General features: G+C 50.4%; 2 protein-coding genes and 1 non-coding gene across 3 annotated transcripts; 1 reads left to right on the forward strand and 2 right to left on the reverse strand.

The window, feature by feature from the left end:
- Nucleotides 1-2477: 2477 nt before the first annotated feature.
- Nucleotides 2478-2549, reverse strand: TRNAM-CAU (transfer RNA methionine (anticodon CAU)). Its single transcript has one exon. It is a non-coding gene; the product is annotated as a tRNA-Met (tRNA).
- Nucleotides 2550-2757: 208 nt separating this feature from the next.
- On the forward strand, nucleotides 2758-10593 carry ILF2 (interleukin enhancer binding factor 2). Its single transcript, XM_059146938.1, has 14 exons — nucleotides 2758-2884; nucleotides 3214-3273; nucleotides 3455-3497; nucleotides 3772-3876; nucleotides 4202-4279; nucleotides 4834-4936; nucleotides 5945-6010; nucleotides 7543-7659; nucleotides 8138-8216; nucleotides 8679-8766; nucleotides 9361-9422; nucleotides 9499-9613; nucleotides 9828-9918; nucleotides 10069-10593. The coding sequence occupies exons 1-14, from the start codon at nucleotides 2880-2882 to the stop codon at nucleotides 10227-10229; spliced, it is 1173 nt and encodes a 390-aa protein (XP_059002921.1). The 5' UTR covers nucleotides 2758-2879; the 3' UTR covers nucleotides 10230-10593.
- A 376-nt stretch (nucleotides 10594-10969) lies between these two features.
- SNAPIN (SNAP associated protein) lies at nucleotides 10970-12807 on the reverse strand. Its single transcript, XM_059146947.1, has 4 exons — nucleotides 12665-12807; nucleotides 12352-12398; nucleotides 11986-12104; nucleotides 10970-11528 (listed from the first exon to the last, which is right to left on the reverse strand). Exons 1-4 carry the CDS (start codon nucleotides 12805-12807, stop codon nucleotides 11427-11429), a joined length of 411 nt encoding a protein of 136 aa, XP_059002930.1. The 3' UTR covers nucleotides 10970-11426.
- Between the last annotated feature and the right edge of the window lie 34 nt (nucleotides 12808-12841).

Below are 12841 nucleotides of genomic sequence, written 5' to 3' on the forward strand. Positions count from 1 at the left end.
AAGGATAAATTGCTCAGAGGCTTAGATGGGACTTCGCTTGCTTTGTGGGACAGGACAATCTCCAAAGAGAAAGAATTCAGCAAAAGCAGAATGATGAGCGAGGTATTCTGTGCAGAAAGAGCAGAATACTGAATTATATTCCCTATATCAGGAATTTTTGGAGAATTTTAGGACCATTTTTTCTTAGGGTCTAGAACAAATAGTAGTAGCCCTGGCAGCAACTACAGATGGCAGGAATGCTTGGTCTGGCCTGCGTTCTCTTTCTCTGTATTTGACGTCATCGCCTACACTCAGCCATCAGTAGGTGAGGGGCGCCAGCCTGGCTCGGTCAGCAGAGGGCGGGACTCTTCTTTTTCTTTTTCAAGATTTATTTATTTATTAGAGAGACAGAAAGAGAATGGGGCGGAAGGAGACAGAGAATCTCAAGCAGATTCCCCACTGAGCATTGAGCCCCTCACAGGGCTCAATCCCAGGACCACCAGATCATGACCTGAGCTGAAATCAAGAGTCCATGCTTGGGACGCCTGTGTGGCTCAGTCGTTAAGCCTCTGCCTTCAGCTCAGGTCATGATCCCAGGGTGCTGGAATCAAGCCTGGCACTGGGCTCCCCGCTCAGCGGGAAGCTTGCTTCTCCCTCTCCTACTCCCCCTGCTTGTGCTCCCTCTCTCACTGTGTCTGTCTCTGTCAAAATAAATAAATAAAATCTTTAAAAAAAAGAGCCCATGCTCAACAAGTTGAGCCACCCAGGCACCCCGGGTGGGACTCTTGATCTCTGTGTTCTGAGTTCAAGCCCCAAATTGGGCATAGAGCTTGCTTGGTAAATAAATAAATAAAATCAGCTCATGGCACATGAGTATTTGGATTTCTGAGTTGTCTTGAAATATCCGAGAGCTGGCAATAGGTAAGTCCTGCACTCCTTCCTTGAGATGAGTCTGGTTCATCACAGTTCCTACCCATCATGTTCACTCATTTGCTTTACCTGCCTGGCTGCTGTTGAAATTTTCAATCCTGATCCATGATATCAGGTGTGTGCTTGTAGGAATAACTGAGGAGAGGGGCGCCTAGGGTGCCTCCGGCTCAGTTCATGACCCCAGGGTCCTGGAATCAAGCCCCATGTTGGCCTGCTTCTCCTTCTCCCTCTGCTTGTGACTCCCCCGCTGGTGCCCACGCGCATGCATGCTCTCTCTCTCTGACTGAGGAGAGGCAAGAGAGGGCAGCAGAGGGCAGGTCTTGCGAGCTTTAGTGTGATAGGCATGGTGTCTCTGTCCTGTATGGGGGTGGTCCAGAGGCTAACAGAGGTACATAGGAGATCGGAAAACTTTTTTGGAGGGGAGCGGCCTTTTATTTTTTTTTTTTTCAATTTTATTTATTTATTTATTTAACAAAGAGAGACACAGCGAGAGAGGGAACACAAACAGCCGGAGTAGGAGGGAGTAGGAGCCGGAGAAGGAGCCGGAGAAGCAGGCTCCCCGCAGAGCAGGTAGCCGGATGTGGGGCTTCATCCTGTAGGGACCTATTTTTTTTTTTTTTTTAAGATTTTATTTACTTATTCGACAGAGATCACAAGCAGGCAGAGAGGCAGACAGAGAGAGAAGAGGAAGCAGGCTCCCTGCTGAGCAGAGAGCCCGATGCGGGGCTCGATCCCAGGACCCTGAGATCATGACCTGAGCCGAAGGAAGTGGCTTAACCCACTGAGCCACCCAGGCGCCCCATGTTGTGATTTTTTAAAAAAGATATTATTTACTTATTTGACACACAGAGATCACAAATGGGCAGAGAGACGGGCAGAGAGAAAGGAGCAGATCCCGCACTCTGGGACCATGACCTGAGCCGAAGGCAGAGGTTGTAACCCACTGAGCCACCCAGGCAGCCCCGCATGTTGTAATTTTTATTTTATTTTAATCAATTGACTAAAGAATGGGGTCAGGACCCGTGGGCAAAAAGCTGCTGCTGCATGTTGTAATTTTTAGAGTAGCCTCTAAAAGAGTAGAAAAAGTGGGTAACCCCCCAATTAACAGAGGCAGGTACACATAATCAGCACCAAAGAAGGCGAGAAGTCCGAGAAGAAGGACTCAGGAGGAACAAAAGCAGGGTCCCTGGGTGCCACACCAACGCAGGGGACAGCGCCTGCGCACGCGCGCTGGGAGCCCCTCCGGGGCGGGGGCGCGTCCGCGGCGGGGCGGGGGTGCGGTGACTTGGCGCGGGCGCTCGCGGGGTCTTGTCCCTGCCTGTGCTCGTTTTTTCTGAGGTCTCTGTGGAAGGCTGCCTCCGTTTCCCTTCTAGCCGGTCATCGTCAGTGCTTTTCCCTCCGATCCACTCAGCAGAATGTGCTCTCCTGCCTCAGGTTTCTGGACTTTGTTGCCTGAAGTCCCTTCCTATTCCCTTCACTCGCTGATGCCAAGCACTGTCCTAAAGCCCGCATTTGCAGGGACGAAGAAGAGGGCTGTTGCACTGAAGACAGAAAAAAAGACAACCCTGTAGCAGAGGATGGTTTCGATCCATCGACCTCTGGGTTATGGGCCCAGCACGCTTCCGCTGCGCCACTCTGCTACCCGCAGGCAGGTTTTCTCCGGGTTCCAGAAGAAAGCTCCCAAGCACCTTCTATAACCCGCGCCGCCTAGTGTGTGGTTTAAAAAAAAAAAAAAAATTGTCGCTGCCTCTAAGTCCGTTTTCATTGGCTAATTTCTGACACAGCAGGCGTTTCTTATTGGCTCGCAGGCTGGTCGAACAAAGTAAACCAATGGGCATTAGAGGCCTGTAGGGCCGGAGCCAATCGCGCCAGGGTTTGTTGGGACGCGCCGGCAAGCCGCGTCTGCGGCGTCTGCTCCTCTGAGGAGAGGGGCGGTTGGTGTGGCCTCCATTGTTCGGGTTGTAGGCGCCATGAGGTAAAGGCACCGGGGGTTCTGGGCAGGGCTGGCGTACTCGCCCGAAAGCTTCGGGGAGGTGGGCCGATGGGAGCCGGAGTCCCCGGAGGGGTCGCGTGCCCGGGGCTGCCGGAGGGCAGCGGGCAGGGGCGAGGGCGGCGGGCGAGGGCCGCGGCGGGCCGGGCGGACGCGGGATGGCGGCTCCGGGGGCCACGGGCGTTACCCGTGCGGCGGCCCCCTGGGCGGCCGCTCTGGTCTCCGAGGCGGGGCACCGGGAACGCGGAGGGCGGCCGCGGGCGCGGGGCCCCTGCGGCGGAGCCCACGCCAGCGCGAATGTCTTGCCTTTCCAGGGGTGACAGAGGCCGTGGGCGCGGCGGGCGCTTTGGTTCCCGAGGAGGCCCCGGAGGAGGGTGAGTTCCGGGGGCCGGCGCCCCTGCCGGGTCAGCGTCGGTCCGCCGTCCGCGCGGTCGGCGCTGGGAGGTCCCGGCCGCAGGGAGTCGTCTCCCCGCCCGCGCCCCTGCCGAGCGACCTCGGCGCGCGAGGCCGTTTGGCTTTTCCGAGGAGTAAGCGGCGTCGTTTCCCCTGTCGTAGGTTCAGGCCCTTCGTGCCGCACATCCCGTTCGACTTCTACCTGGTGAGTACGGCGGGGGCGCTTCCCGGGCGCTTCCCGGGCCTGGGCGCCGCGTCCGGAGAGCGTCGGCGATCCCAGGCCCGGAACCTTCGTTCCGAGCGACTGGCTGGGTCCCCGCCGAGTCCGCCGGTCCCTCCCGCAGGCATCCCGGGTTGAGCGTCTGAGGAGCGGAAGCAGGTGCAGGGCGCTCTGCTGTCCGAGGCTCCCGCCGTGGCCGCGGGGAGCGGGAGCACGCCTGCCGGACTCGGGGTCACTTTCGTGCTTTCCTTGCGGCTAGTGCGAGATGGCCTTCCCGCGGGTGAAGCCGGCGCCGGATGAGACGTCCTTCAGTGAGGCCTTGCTGAAGAGGAACCAGGACCTCGCCCCCAACTCTGCCGAGCAGGTGCGCTCTGCGGCCCACGAGGGGCCGGGCTCCGCGTCTGAAACTCCTCCCGGGGTGAACTGTGCCCTGGTCTCCCCGAGGGAGGGTGCCGGTGGGCTCCGTCCACAGGTTACGTGTGCGGTTATGTCCCTACTGGGGGACCTGTCTTTGGGTCAGAAAGTTCCTCGCTCCTGGCATATTCAAGGCAGAAGGTCAGAGTGTCTGCAGAGCGCGGCGTCCGCCGGGACTCAGCTTGTGTGGAAAGGGTTAGGGAAAGTACTCCGACTCTGAGAAGTGGCTTGCAGTTTTTCACTGTAGGGTATTTCTGTTTCCTGTTGTTTTTCAGGCCTCTATCCTTTCTCTGGTGACGAAAATAAACAATGTGATTGACAATTTGATTGTGGCTCCAGGGACATTCGAAGTGGTGAGTTTTTAATGATTTAGTCATAGGAACGGCAGTCTTGGTAGTGTGGGTAGCGTTTCCTTGGCGCCCATCTCTTAATTCTTCAGTTACTTGTTCTCCAAGCCAAGCCTAAAATGGAAAGCAAAGTACAGTGGAATTCCTTTGGAGTGGTGACGTGGTGGGGACAAGACTTGTGTCAGCGCTCTGAGCTAGCCATAATGTACTAGTTTTTTCATGTGGTTGTTTTGGGATATGATTTGACTTCTGCTACTTCTAAGTCTGACTAATAATTGTAATTGACTTCTGAAAGGAAATAGTTGTTTTTTTTTTTTAAGGTTCTATTTATTTATTTGAAAGAGGGAGCGTGCACATCAGCATGAGTGTGGGGGAAGGCAGAGGGACAAGTAGAAGCCCTGCTAAGTGGGGAGCCCAATGCAGACAGATCCCCAGGACCCTGAGACCATCACCTCAGCCGAAGTCAGGCTGACATACTTAACCAGTAGCCACCCAGGCACACCTAGACAGTCTTTTTCACTTCTACATTTTTTTCCTCCCGGAAATCCTTCTTCCAACAGCAAATTGAAGAAGTCCGACAGGTGGGATCATATAAAAAGGGAACAATGACTACAGGACACAACGTGGCTGACCTGGTGGTAATCCTAAAGATTCTGCCAACATGTGAGTGCACCTCTTTATGGCCACAGGAGCAGAAAGTTGAGTTTGAGGCATGGGGATCTTTAAAGCCCAGACTGCTTTTCTTTTTTCTTTGTTTGTTTGTTTGTTAAGGTTTTGTTTATGAGAGAGAGAGAAAGAACATGAGCCATGGTGGCAGGGGGCGAGGGGATTGGCAGGGAGAAGCAGATTCCCCACTGAGCAGGAGTCTGACCCAGGGCTTGATCCCAGGACCTATGAGATCATGACCTGAGCTGAAGGCAGCCACTTAACCAACTGAGACACCCAGGAGCCCCTAAAGCCCATATTTCTTGTGAGGATGATTGTTTGGAAGACAAATGGGAAATTTATTTTTTTTAACGTGCACTGAGGTAATAAGGGACAAAGTCTGGACGGTGTGTCTGAAAAAATCTATGTCTGGTTCCTAAAGGGCAGTGTTTCTCATTTGGTGATTTTTGTCTCCCATGGGATATTTGGCTGTATCTAGAGACAGTTTGGGCTATGGCATCCAAGGAGTAGAGATCAATTCACAGGACATACTCTTCCTCCAACTGTCAAAGAATTATCCAGCCTCAAAGGGGATTAGGGCCACTGATGAGAAACCCTACTATTCAAAAAATAAAAACAAAAATGGGGTATGGGTATAGGAGGTATCCTGTTCTCTGAGCCTTCCGGTTTCTCTGTTGAGGTGTTAGTTTCCCCTTGTAAAAGTGTTTATTCTTTATTCTTTTTTTTTTTAAGATTTTTATTTCTTTATTTGACACATCACAAGTAGGCAGAGAGAGAGAGGAGGAGGAGGCAGGCTCCCCGCCGAGCAGAGAGCCCGATTTGGGATCATGACCTGAGCCAAAGGCAGAGGCTTTAACCACTGAGCCACCCAGGCACCCCTAAAAGTGTTTATTCTTGCTTGCCGTTGCTCCAACCTTGCATGTGGGGCAGAAATCAGAGGGGGGAATAGTACAGAGCTGTATAGCCTTTGAATAATTGTTTATGGTCTCTTTTTCTCTCATCTAGTGGAAGCTGTTGCTGCCCTAGGGAACAAAGTTGTGGAAAGTCTAAGAGCACAGGATCCTTCTGAAGGTTTGAGTTTGTTACTGAACATGTATTTAGTGGTCATAGGAGCCAGGTGTATAATTTCAAGTACACTTTTTAACAAAGTCTGGTCAGGCTAGAAGGAAGAGTGAATGTAGAGTTTTATGTTGGGGAAGTTTTTGACCGTGATCTCCAGTGTTCAGAATCCTGTTGCATCTCCTTTACCTTTATTTACTCTTTTTTTTTTAATAGTCAAGGCTATTTTTTATTTTTTAAAATATTTTAGGGCGCCTGGGTGGCTCAGTGGTTAGGCCGCTGCCTTCGGCTCAGGTCATGATCTCAGGGTCCTGGGATCGAGTCCCGCATCGGGCTCTCTGCTCAGCAGGGAGCCTGCTTCCTCCTCTCTCTCTCTCTGCCTGCCTCTCTGCCTACTTGTGATTTCTCTCTGTCAAATAAATAAATAAATAAATCTTTAAAAAAAAAAAAAAAAAAAAAATAAAATATTTTATGTATTTGACAGAGCAAGAGGGGGAGAAAGACCACAAATAGGGGGAAGCACCAGAAGGAGGGGGAGGGGCAGACTTCCTTCTGAACAGGGAGCCCCATATAGGGCTTGATCCCAGGATCCCATGACCTGAGCCAAAGGCAGATGCTCAACCAACTGAGCCACCCAACCGTTCCTACTTTTTTATTTTTTAAGATTTTATCGACTTAGCGTGGGCAGAGCAGGGGAAGAGGGACAAGTAGATTGCATGCTGAGCACAGAGCCAGATGCAGGCCTTAGTCTCACAACCCTGCCATCATGACCTGAGCTAAAATCAAGAGTCAGATATGCAGTCAACTGAGCCACCCAGGCATGCCTACTTTTTACTTTTTTTTTTTTTTTTTAAGAATTTATTTATTTGACACTGAGAGGTCACAAGTAGGCAGAGAGGCAGGCAGAGAACGGGGTGACGGGGGGTGAAGAAGGCTGGCTCCCAGTTGAGCAGAGAGCCCAATGCAGGGCTCAATCCTGGGATCCTGGGACCCTGGGATCATGGGATCATGACTTGAGCTAAAGGCAGAGGCTTAACTCACTGAGCCACCCAGGCACCTCTACTTTTTACTTTTTTAAAGTTTAAGTAATTGCTATATCCAGTGTGGGGCTTGAACTCACACTCTAGAGATCAAGGGTCCCATGTTCTACCCACTGAGCCAGCCAGGAGCTCCATGTCCATTACTTTTAAAATTGTATTCTGAATCCTCATTCTGGACTTTTAATATTTTATTAAAGGTTTTTATTTATTTATTTGAGAGACACACTACTTGGCTTGCTCCCAGGGAAGAGGGGGTAGAGTGGGAGGGAGAGGGATAAGCTGATCCTGCGCCCAGTGCAGAGCCGACATAGGGCTTCATCTCAGGACCCTGACACCAAGACCTGAGCCAAAACCAAGAGTCAGATACCCGGTAGACTGAGTCACCCAGGTGCTCCTGGATTTTGCTATTTTTAAAAACCTATTTATTCCCCTGCTCCCACTGTAGATTTATCTCTTGGTAATATAAAAGAAATGGGAAAGTTACAGCTTTTGATTTTCTTTCAGTTTTGACCATGTTGACCAATGAAACTGGCTTCGAGATTAGTTCTTCTGACGCTACAGTAAAGATTCTCATTACAACGGTGCCGCCCAATCTCCGAAAACTGGACCCAGAACTCCATTGTTAGTTCTTTTTTTCTGTTGCTGAGATAGTTGGGAAAACAAAACATGGCATAAAGTTGCTGTTAAGTTCACTTATTAGCTTGTTGCTATTCCATGTGAAGCCTTCTGCACTTAAGTTGATGCCTAGACTTTGCTGTCTCCCTCTGTAATTTGGAGAGTTTTACCAGCTTGCTAGTGAAATTGTTACATGGGATGGCTAAGAAAGCAACTGGTGGAGGACTTAAGGAAGAGTGAGGAAATATTTATGGGGGGGTTGGCTCTTGGAGAAAGTGGTAGATCTTGCATACTTTTTACATTTGATTTGGAGGAAGAACAGTGATTTTTGGACGAATGATTTGCTGATCTGAGGAACATGGGGTGGTTTAAGAAATTAGGAAGTTACCCTGTCTTGCAAGTTCTTGGGACTATGGCAGTGTGGCTGAATTGCTTGCTTCATCATGGTAGTATTTCATTGTGGCCTGTTGTGCTTGTCTTCTAGTGGATATCAAGGTGTTACAAAGTGCCTTAGCAGCCATCAGACATGCCCGTTGGTTTGAGGAAAATGCTTCTCAGTCCACGTGAGTCACTCATTATTTGAGTTAAAATTAATAACTAATTGGGCGCCTGGGTGGCTCAGTGGGTTAAGCCGCTGCCTTCGGCTCAGGTCATGATCTCGGGGTCCTGGGATCGAGTCCCGCATCGGGCTCTCTGCTCAGCAGAGAGCCTGCTTCCTCCTCTCTCTCTCTCTGCCTGCCTCTCTGCCTACTTGTGATTTCTGTCAAATAAATAAATAAAATCTTAAAAAAAAAATTAGTAACTAATTAATAGTGCGTAACCACATCCCCCATACTTCCTCTGTTAGAACTTTTTTGGCTATAATTTGTCAGGGTTGGTTTTTGGTAGGGTTTTCTTTTTCTTAAACTTCAAGTAAACAAATTTAGATTGAAACAGAATGTGTAGTTTTGGAAATAAAATCAGCTCTGTACCTGGGGGATGGAAATACATGAACTTATTAATCTCTGGGTCCCTCTTACTTTCAGAGTTAAAGTTCTCATCAGACTGCTGAAAGACCTGAGGATTCGTTTTCCTGGCTTTGAGCCCCTCACACCCTGGATCCTTGACCTACTCGTAAGTAAAGAAGGGCATTTGGGGGCGCCTGGGTGGCTCAGTGGATTAAGCCACTGCCTTCAGCTCAGGTCATGATCTCAGGGTCCTGGGATCGAGTCCCGCATTGGGCTCTCTGCTCAACGGGGAGCCTGCTTCCCCCTCTCTCTCTGCCTGACTCTCTGCCTACTTGTGATCTCTGTCTGTCAAATAAATAAATAAAATCTTTAAAAAAGGGGGGGGGCATTTGGCAGTTCCTGCTCATCCCTACTTAAAAGTAGTTACTCTGAAACCCATCAGGGTCTGAAATTTGGTGAAGCTGAAAATGAATTCCATGGTGGGCAAAGTAATCCCGTAAATATACAAGGTTTATTACTTCCTTGGGTTTTTGGAGTATTCAGTTGAATGAGTAATTGGCTACCCTTAAGTCTTTTTGTTACTGATCTCATTTCAGTAACGTGATAATGGAAGGAAATTACTGAATGAACAGCCATTTCAGAATTGCTCATGAACATTGGAGCTAGGCCTTAATAACCAGTTTTCTCTTGGATGGTTTCAAGTTTGTTTGGCTAGATACAGCAAGTTCCTGGCGCACCTACCAGATTGTTTCTTTTCCAGGGGCACTATGCTGTGATGAACAATCCCACCAGACAGCCTTTGGCCCTAAACGTGGCTTACAGGTATGACTGGCTACTTTGGGTTTGGGGCTGGGTTTAAGTGGTCTTTGTGTTCTCTTAATGATCTTGTGTGTTTCAGGCGTTGCTTACAGATTCTGGCTGCAGGACTGTTTCTGCCAGGGTCGGTGGGCATCACTGACCCCTGTGAGAGTGGCAACTTCAGAGTACACACAGTCATGACTCTGGAACAACAGGTATTGGGACAGCGCTGATATGGTCTGTTATGCCCCACTCTCGTCAGAAGGCAAAGGGAATGTGGTCTTTGCCGGCGGGGGGGCGGGTCAAGATCTAGGGGTTCTCACAGACTTTGTTCCTGAATTTAAGGTTGTCTTTATATTCATGATAATATTCATCAGATAAGTACTTTGATTCATCTTGCTAGTTTACCCTCACTTTGCTATCCTTTAGGACATGGTGTGCTACACAGCTCAGACTCTGGTCAGAATCCTCTCACATGGTGGTTTTCGGAAGATTCTCGGCCAGGAGGGTGATGCCAGCTGTGAGTGCTCACCGTGGGTCCCGGGTTCTTTGTGCTGCTCTGTGGTCTGCAAAGAAGCCCTGCACTGCTCAGATGTCTTGCTGTTTCTACTGTGTAGATCATGAGTTGTATGCTCGACTACTTGGCTTAAAATCACTTTTTCTTTTCTAGATCTTGCTTCTGAAATATCTACCTGGGATGGAGTGATAGTGACACCTTCAGAAAAGGCTTATGAGAAGCCACCAGAGAAGAAGGAAGGGGAGGAAGAGGAAGAGAATACGGAAGAACCACCTCAAGGAGAGGAAGAGGAAAGCATGGAGACTCAGGAGTGACCTTCCTCTCTCTTCATCCCTTTTCTTTTCCAAGGGAAAGACTGCAGCCTAAGCTAACTGCTACTGGGCTTTATATGGTGGCATTTCTGAGGGATGGGGAGACAGGAAGGAACATAAACTCTATAGAAGGGAGTGTCATTCCACTGGGTTCTGATTGGCTCAGGATGAGCCAGAAGTCTCCCATTTATGATCTATGCCATCCATCTATAGTGAAGCAGCCTACCAGCTTTTCTTCCTAAGACTTAAGAGAACCCAGTTCCTGGAAACCTCTCTCAACCAGTACTTTGTTATTGAAATGTTGTGAGCTGTTAGTGTCTGATTTTTTTTTTTCTTTTCTAAGAAAAATAAAGTACTTCCTAGTAGGGCTCTTGGTCTTGTTTTTCATTGGCACCTGAGAACCTTTTTTGCTTTCTGTACTCTTAAGTAAAAGTGATACTTGAGTCTTTTCGTTATAAACACTAGATCATTATTTGAATCAAAGTACAATGACTCTTGGGGACGCCTGGGTGGCTCAGTTGGTTAAGAGGCTGCCTTCGGCTCAGGTCATGATCCCAGAGTTCTGAGATCGAGTCCCACATCGGGCTCCTTGCTTGGCAGGGAGCCTGCTTCTCCCTCTGCCTCTGCCTGCCATTCTGTCTGCCTGTGCTCGCTCTCTCTCCCTCTCTCTCTCTGACAAATAAAATCTTAAAAAAAAGTACAATGACTCTTGGAACCTTTCCATACACCAGGGTAAACTAGAACACTGTTTAAGCATTTATTGAATTAAATGGTTCTAGCAATACTGCTACTTTATTCAAGACAAGTGCAGTCAACAAAAGAGGGTATAGACAGGAGTTGTTACCTTGACTTTGCCTGCCCTCTTCTCCAAATCCTCTGTAAACAGAAAAGTCACAAGTAGAGGACATGCAACAGAAGAACAGAACTAGGCCTGAAGGTAGAGGAGTTCTGTCTTGAGTATGTACAGGCCTCAGCTCATTCTTGGAAGCAAGAGTCATAATAAGTCCTTTGGGATCATTGATCCTGCCGTACACCGGTTTCTTTGAGGCCCCACATAAATGGGTAAGACTTAAGTGCTTCAAACAAACTGGGCTGCTATGCTGATGTCCCATGATCTACAGGGAGTCCTGGAAGAAAAGCAGCTGGGGAACAGTACTTGTGCTACTCTGAGGCCACAGGTGGCTCCCATCTTCTGGCCTATTACTTGCTTGGGGAACCAGGAGGGTAAACCCCTGAATCCAGCATTGCCCTCCTGCGGGCTGTTTCCTTGGCCACGCTGTGGTTTAGCCGCCTCAGTCGTTCCTATAAGACAAGATTTGAATCATGGGGCGCCTGGGTGGCTCAGTTGTTAAGCGTCTGCCTTCAGCTCAGGTCATGTTCCCAGGATCCTGGGCTCCTGCCCCACCATCAGGCTCCCTGCTCGTCGGGAAGCCTGCTTCTCCCTCTCCCATTCCCCCCTGCTTGTGTTCCCGCTCTTGCTGTATTTCTTAAAATCTTTAAAGAACAAGATTTGGAGTCTTAACTACTCTGTGAAAGGCTCCAGCACTCCCTGTCAACTAGGTGCAGAACGGTACCTTGGGCTTGCTCCATCTCCACGTCAGTCTCCTACAGAATATAACAGTGTCCAGGAGAGGAACTGGGAATGAGTTCTACTACGCCTGACACTAGCTGACAACTTCCTTTGTTTCACTGCCTTGGGGACTGTGGGATGTCCCTGACGACTTGGAAAGAATCACTGCTGGTGGGGAATTTTTTTTACCTGCGCGTTCTGTAGAATGTTGTTGACCAAGACCACTCGCCGCCGGGCATTAAGCAGCTTCTTCACGTAGGGGTCGAGGTCCAGGGCCACCTTCTGATCCTCATTGATCCGGCACAGTTCTGGGGGATGGAAGGAAGGAGCAGCGAACACCACATGGTTCCCTTCCTGCTCCTAGGGAGAGCAGGCTGGTAAATGGGATTAAACACGCCTGCACCCACGTGGGCCGGCCACTAGAACCCCGGAAAGCAGAATCCACTGCAGCCTCGCAGCCCTGCCAGCCCATGACCGAAGCCCACCCCGAGCTCGGCTAAACGTGAGGCTCTAGAAGGTCGCTGCAGGGTCGCTGGTCCACGGGGTGCTACTCACCAGAAGCTAGGTTGTCAATCTGTTCCCGTAGTTCTACCTGGCTCTCTCTGCAAAGAGGTACGAGACCCACACTGTCAGTTACCGGGACTCGAAAAACCCACTCCCTCAAGGACTCCCCAGGTGCGGGGAGGCGCCATCACCACCACCACTACCACCCCGAGGCCGCCCGGCCGCCCGGCCTCTCCTTCCAGACCCGCGCGAGACTCCGCCCCCTTCACGCACAATCCCCGCCCCCTCCGGTACAGCACTCCTCCTCCCCTCCCCTCCCCTCATGAGGAGAGGCCCGGCCCCGCCCCGCCCCTCCCTCTCGGACCTGACGGCGTGGACGTGAGAGTCCAGCTGCTGCACAGCCGGTCGCAGGAACTCGAGGAGCCCCTCGGCGAAAAGGTCGCGGCCTGCGGGACCTGCCACTGGGGTCCCGGCCCCGGACACAGCGGCGGAACTAGCCGCCGCCATTACGAGCCGTCCTTCCGCCCGGAACGTGCCGCAC

Source organism: Mustela lutreola, chromosome 14, assembly GCF_030435805.1.
Source record: "Mustela lutreola isolate mMusLut2 chromosome 14, mMusLut2.pri, whole genome shotgun sequence".
Classification (NCBI taxonomy): domain Eukaryota; kingdom Metazoa; phylum Chordata; class Mammalia; order Carnivora; family Mustelidae; genus Mustela; species Mustela lutreola.

What these genes read in the sequence shown, in the direction of transcription:
- ILF2 (XM_059146938.1), top strand. An exon ending in TCCCGTTCGACTTCTACCTG is followed by an intron (nt 3,498 to 3,771) that starts GTGAGTACGGCG and finishes CCTTGCGGCTAG; the next exon opens with TGCGAGATGGCCTTCCCGCG. An exon ending in ACTGGACCCAGAACTCCATT is followed by an intron (nt 7,660 to 8,137) that starts GTTAGTTCTTTT and finishes CTTGTCTTCTAG; the next exon opens with TGGATATCAAGGTGTTACAA.
- SNAPIN (XM_059146947.1), bottom strand. Translation starts at nt 12,807, where the DNA reads ATGGCGGCGGCTAGTTCCGCCGCTGTGTCCGGGGCCGGGACCCCAGTG. An exon ending in GATTGACAACCTAGCTTCTG is followed by an intron (nt 12,105 to 12,351) that starts GTGAGTAGCACC and finishes TCCATCCCCCAG; the next exon opens with AACTGTGCCGGATCAATGAG. An exon ending in ACATTCTACAGAACGCGCAG is followed by an intron (nt 11,529 to 11,985) that starts GTAAAAAAAATT and finishes CTTGTCTTATAG; the next exon opens with GAACGACTGAGGCGGCTAAA.